The sequence below is a fragment of the Emys orbicularis genome, chromosome 10 (genome assembly GCF_028017835.1).
Source record: "Emys orbicularis isolate rEmyOrb1 chromosome 10, rEmyOrb1.hap1, whole genome shotgun sequence".
Taxonomy (NCBI): Eukaryota; Metazoa; Chordata; order Testudines; family Emydidae; genus Emys; species Emys orbicularis.
The window spans coordinates 21192559-21198558 of NC_088692.1; the positions used below are offsets into that span (position 1 = coordinate 21192559).

General features: G+C 46.2%; 1 protein-coding gene across 1 annotated transcript in view; it reads right to left on the bottom strand.

Annotated features, from left to right (window-relative positions):
- The window catches only part of CPPED1 (calcineurin like phosphoesterase domain containing 1), an 88420-nt gene extending 84416 nt beyond the window's left edge, over positions 1-4004 (bottom strand). The window contains exon 1 of the mRNA XM_065412423.1: positions 3854-4004. Coding sequence (XP_065268495.1) covers positions 3854-3917 — 64 coding nt within the window. The 5' untranslated portion in view covers positions 3918-4004. The remainder of the gene's footprint in view (positions 1-3853) is intronic.
- Between the last annotated feature and the right edge of the window lie 1996 nt (positions 4005-6000).

Consider the following 6000-nt stretch of genomic DNA (forward strand, 5'->3'; position numbering starts at 1 on the left):
GGGGGGGGAAATTGCAAAGTTATTTTAGGGGGGTTGCGTATTGCCACCCTTACTTCAGCCACCCAGCTCTGAAGGCAGCACAGAAGAGAAGCGGCTGTTGGCTAAACACCCAGCTCTGAAGGCAGCGCTCCACGAGCCGCAGCACAGAAGTAAGGGTGGCAATACCGTACCATGTCACCCTTACTTCTGTGCTGCTGCCTTGAGAGCTGGGTGGCCGGAGAGTGGCAGCTGCTGACTGAAGGCCCAGCTTTGCAGGCAGCAGCAGTGCAGAAGTGAAGGCGACAATACCATTATGACACTGCACCCCACTCTTCATAGTGATATTATTATGATATGGTTGTAGCATAATTATGATGCATTTTATGCAAGGTAAGTCTGAGAGGAGTCATTGGGAAATTTAAAATGTGTTGAATATGATTATCCTATTTGTATACATGTATCATTTTTGTATCTGAACTTATAAATATTGACTGTCTCTGTATTTCAAATGTAGTTACACCTAGGTAATGCCCACTAGACAAGATGCTTTCAGTCTAGATAGCTGGTTGGGAAGGGCCTATTCAGGGCAATGAGCCATTAGGGAGAACAATAGGCCTTAGGAGAAGCTTATCTTCCACCTGGTGAGCCTTCCTGAGAAGGCTACCAACAGCCTGAGAGTGATGGCTGGTATGACTCTACAAGGACATGTGACCAGGCCACATGATGCTGGGCTCCATCTTGGGATGTCAGTATTTTTCCACAAACTGGTCTGGGAACCAAGCTTTGGAACAAAAGGTTCCTGCCATTCGCAAGAGTTATATAAGGCAGGCAGTGACATCATCTGTGGTTTTTCATTCCCCACACAAGAAGACTCCTGAAAACACCTGAGGAACAAAGACTGAACTGGAGGGAATGCTGGACCCAGGCTAAAGGGATTTCTAGCCTGTGTATAAAGACCTGAGAAGCCCAAGCTGTAAAGCTAATGCAGCTTGTGCCTTAAGAATCTGCAGCCTGCTTGTATCCTCTCTTAGGGTGAGAATCTGCTAAATTGTATCCAATCTATCAAGTATATTAAGCTTAGTTTGCATTTTTTTTTGTTTATTTGCTAGATAATCTGCCTTAATCTGTTTGCTATCACTTTAGCTATCTTTTGTAGTTAATAAACTTGTTTTTGTTTTAATCTAAACCAGTGAGCTTTGACTAGAGTGGTTGGGGAAAATCTCTCCTTGGTTATAAGTGTGCATTGTTCTCTTCACATTGAGGAAGAGGCAGACCGGGTATTAAACCCATATACTGGCCAGATTTGACGAGGGCAGGACAGTACTGCTCTGAGGTCCCAGGCTGGGAAGCTGGTGGTTAGAGAGCCTATGTGTAACTGCAGCTGGGTATGCCCCTACATGTATGAATGCTGGTGAAAGTGCAAGTTGGAAAGTTTTGCAGCTGGTCACATCAGTAGTGTGAGTGGGAGCCCAGGCTGGTTGGTCAGGGGGCTCAGTGGTACCCCAGTTCCAGGTGGCACCCCAGGGGGAACCCATGACAACCATAACGTGCTGCTGCTGGCGGTAGCTCCGCCTTCAGAGCTGGGCTCCCTGCCAGGAGCCACTGCTCTCCATCTGGGAAGGCAGTGGCGCCACCAGCAGCAGCAGCGCAGAAGTAAGGGTAGCAGTACCGCGACCTCCCCCCCCCAGACAACACTCCTTTTTGGGTCAGGATCCCTACACCATGAAATTTCAGATTTAAATTGCTGAAATCATGAAATTTACAATTTTTAAAATCCTACAACCGTGAAATTGACAGGGCCCTAGCTATGGCATTAGATAAATATGATCACATTTTCAAACTGCACTATACAATTCCAAAAAAATTGTTTACAATACACTGTATTGGGCAAACCAAGCATTTTAAAATGTGTGATTTTTTTTGGCAAAATTAGTTATCTAAACTACAGAGGGCCAAGCAGCTTAACTGAAACACTATAATTGTTCTAGACAATGAGGAATTTGGAGGAAAGTTTGTAAAAAAAAACAAGCCTAAAGTCAATATGGATCCATTTACAACTAGCAGTGTGAAAGCTGAGTACACAAATTCTGGGATAGAATGTAGAAGGAGGGATTAGCAAAAGAAACAATAAGAAAAGGAAATGAGGCCCATGGGTAGTGTTTTCATGTTTTTTGAAAAAAAATATTATGCCAGAATAACATTACAAGTGAGAGGCATCTCAAAGTAGTTGAGAGATTCGTGAACAGAATGATGTCTGTGGAACAGATTAACAACAAAGACATTTGGGAACCCCAGCCCAAAATGTGAACAAATATTTTTCATTTTCAGATGGAAGAATCTTGGGCCTATGGAGCCTGGGATCTGCATTTTCCAGCACTTTATTTATAATTTAAACATTTCTTCCGTTGAACTTTAGCCTTTTTCAAAAGAACAGACTAAATCTAGAACAAGGAAACATCTCAGCTAGAGGTGGCAGATAAACACTGAACACAAGTTTGTAAGTCCAAACCAATACTGGTTTGCAGAAAGATGATTTTATTGGAGGTATCTGAAGGATACCAGGTTACCAGATGATATGAGGCAAAAAGAAAACACTTGTAAAGAATGTGGTTTGGGACAATTTTGTTTGTTGCTCTTCTCATACAACCATATTTCATTAAGTTTTTGGATCTAGTTTTGTTCAGCAATGTTTTCGCTGTTACTAGATATTCCTTCCTTGAGATTTCACTATACAGCTGATGTAACCAGGGGGCTGGTCTATTACCTGTTCCAAGAATGCTAAGTGCTTTGTTCCAAACCACCAAGCCCATCGGTAACTAATAGGTTGCCAGAATGAGTGAACATGTATTTCACAGGCTCAAAATTGGTGATTTTGTTTTTTAAATTTGGCAATAAGACCAAATATTTCCAATGAACACCAAGAAGGCAAGAAAATATGACAAAGTTGCCTGGTGCTTTGTGCCCTTAGCGCTCTAGCCACCTCAGCAAACCAATTCAAGGACAAATACAGAGATAAAATCTACACCTTTTCTACATCTGACTTTCAAGATATATTAAATCAATCTTTGTTAACCTAGCCATAAACTACCTGGGACTATGTGTAATTATGAAATCTGACATAATGGTAACCTTAAACTCGTACATCAAGACATAAACTGATCATCACCCAGACCACTTACAAAGAATTAAGCGTTACTAGGAGGTGGTATGAATGGGCCAGGGGCAGTCAATAGTCTCAAACACACCAGCCATGAACTACCGAGGGAGGCAGCCTACTAGACTTAGTGGCCAACTCTATGTCATATTTGATATTTGATATTATGGATTGATGTTTGTGTCTAACAGAGTTAATCACTCGGGGTGAGGGGCCCTGCAGTAAGTGGAGCAGGGCAATGGGAACCGGAGTCATCTTATCGCTGGTAGTTCACGGGTGTAGGACACCTCAGACTGCGGAGTCCGGCGCGGACGGGCGGGAGTGTACGTGAAGCGCCCTCCTGCTGCGCTGTGGCGGGCGGGGGCTGCCAGTGACCCCTCCACCGCGGCTTGGGAAGACAGTGACCCTTCCACCAGGCCCCACAGCAACGGCGCGACCGGACCCCCGCGGTTCCACAGTCCTTGCTAGAGTCGTAACCCTCCGCCGCTCGGCGGCCCCATTTCCTGGTGGTCAGCCCCACCCCGCAGCCAACGCATCTGCACGCTCTCCTAGACCCTCACCCCCGCCCCTGGCTCCCCCAGCCTCCCGCACCCCGCCAGACGGGGCCTGCGCATCCGTCCCCCCAAAGCCTGGTAGCGCCCCGGTGACAAGAGCCCAGCGGAAACCCGCGCCCCCCACACAAACGTTCCGCCGGGCGCCGAGTTCCAGGCGGCCGCGTACCTTCGCGAAAGGCGCTCAGTGTCCTGCCCCGGGCCCTCAGGAACACGTCCCGCTCCTCGGCCATAGCGTCCGCCTAACTGCAGCCGCGTCCCGAAACGCCAGATGGCTGCTGCGCTTCGGGATAGGGAAACCCGGGAGCCAGCGCTGGGGCCGGGCCGACGGGGAGGGGAGGGGAGGGGCCGTCTCCGCACGAGGGGCGGGGGCGGGGCCCGAGGGAAGCGCGGGATCAGCCAGGGGGAAGCAAAGGGGAGACAGCGGGACGAGCCCTACCTGGCTCCTGGCCAGGAGGGAGGACGGCAAAGGGAGGAATCCAGCCCCTGAGGGGCGGGCGAGGCAGCACCACTGGGGCGGGCAGTTTTGCACTTCGCTCAGGCGTTTTCAGCACCATGTCACAGCACAGAGTGAAAACACTTGCGCCCTGAGCGGACATCGCCGCTGCAAACTTTTGCACGGAGGCAGCCGGAGTGCTGGCCTGCGGTGCCTGTGCCCAGCTCGATGGCTCTTGTGTGAAAGCCAAAGCGTGGGCCCGTGAGACAGGAACTGAATCTGCCCCCAATATAGGCTGTCTTTTAAATTAAAATATAAGGGCATCTGGGAGTTTCTGGGGTTCAACTGTCTCCTTATTTGTGCAACACAGTGAATCTGTTTCTCCCTAAAAGCACGGGCAGGCAAAGTAACAACAATTGCCTCAGGCTCATGCTGTCTTTAAAGGCTGTTTTTCAGTTCAGTTCACGGTTCCCTTTCCTCCTAACATTTTTTTTTATTCAAGATGCTATACAGCTCTACAAAGGATTTGTTTAAATTCTTTTTGTTTTTAAAACCAAAGACACAACCTCTCTCACTCTGACCCCCATGTTCACCTTCTGTTCTTCCTGACACCTTTCCAGGATCAGCGTCCTCTGATAAGTTGTGCTTGTAATGGCTCCAGTGTGCTTTCCTGGAGGCCTTAGGAATTGTACAGCACAGTGGACAGCAGCCCCAGCCAGCCAGCCTCATTTTTCTTTGAAGGCAGCAGCAGATTAAGTAGTCACACACAGACTGGGAGGGAGAAGGAGTTCTTTTTGTATGTGCTGTGTCCAAACTGGTGGTAGGTAGTGTATAAACACCCAATAAGACATTCCCTGCCCTGAAGAGCTTTAGAACCTAAATAGACAAGACAGACAAAAGCTGGGAAGGGAAACAAAGGTACAGAAAGGGGAAGTGACCTGTTCAAGGTCATCTAGCAGGACGGCAGTAAAGATAGGAATAGAATCCAGGTCTGCTAAGACTTGGTCTAGGACTATACACAGTAGACTACACACTCTACAGCAGTGGCTCTCAACCTTTCTAGAGTACTTTACCCCTTTCAGGAGTCTGATTTGTCTTGCGTACCCGCCTCCCCAAGTTTCACCTCACTTAAAAACTACTTGCTTATAAAATCAGACAAATACAAAAGCATCACAGCACACTTACTGAAAAATTGCTTTCTTTTTCATTTTACTATATAATTATAAAATCATCTGGAATATAAATATTGTACTTACATTTCAGTGTAACAAGTCAATGTCTGTATGAAATTTTAGTTTGTACTGACTTCCCTGGTGCTTTTTATGTAACCAGTTGTAAAACTAGACAAATATCTAGATAAGTTGGAAGTACCCCCTGAAAGACCTCTGCATATCCCCAAGGGTACATGTACCCCAGGTTGAGAACCCCTGCTCTACAGTTTGAATTCTTAACCATTAGAAAGTTGTGGAAAATTCAGTTTCTAATCTTTCCAATATCAATTGCTGCAATTTAAGGTATAATTCTATGCACTCCTGAGAGATTTAAATAAAGCACTAATATAACAAGTAATTAATTTTTAAATTCACCACCTTCTGATGAACAGTAGTTCAAAAATGTATTGAAAGAAAGAGCTACTTGCAATATGATTTCTTCCTTCACTAAGAGTAGGCAAGTATGGAGGAATACTAAAGGTGAAACGAGCAGGGCGGTCTAGACCAAGGAATTAAAGTTACAAAACAGACAGATGCACATTTGAAGCTAAACCCATTCTAATCTTATAGATAGTCATTCTAGTCTATGTGCCATCTGGAATTCAGAGAATCCAGTGAATGCTGGGGGTGTAAACAACACACATAGGATTATCAACATCTGTTTCTGAT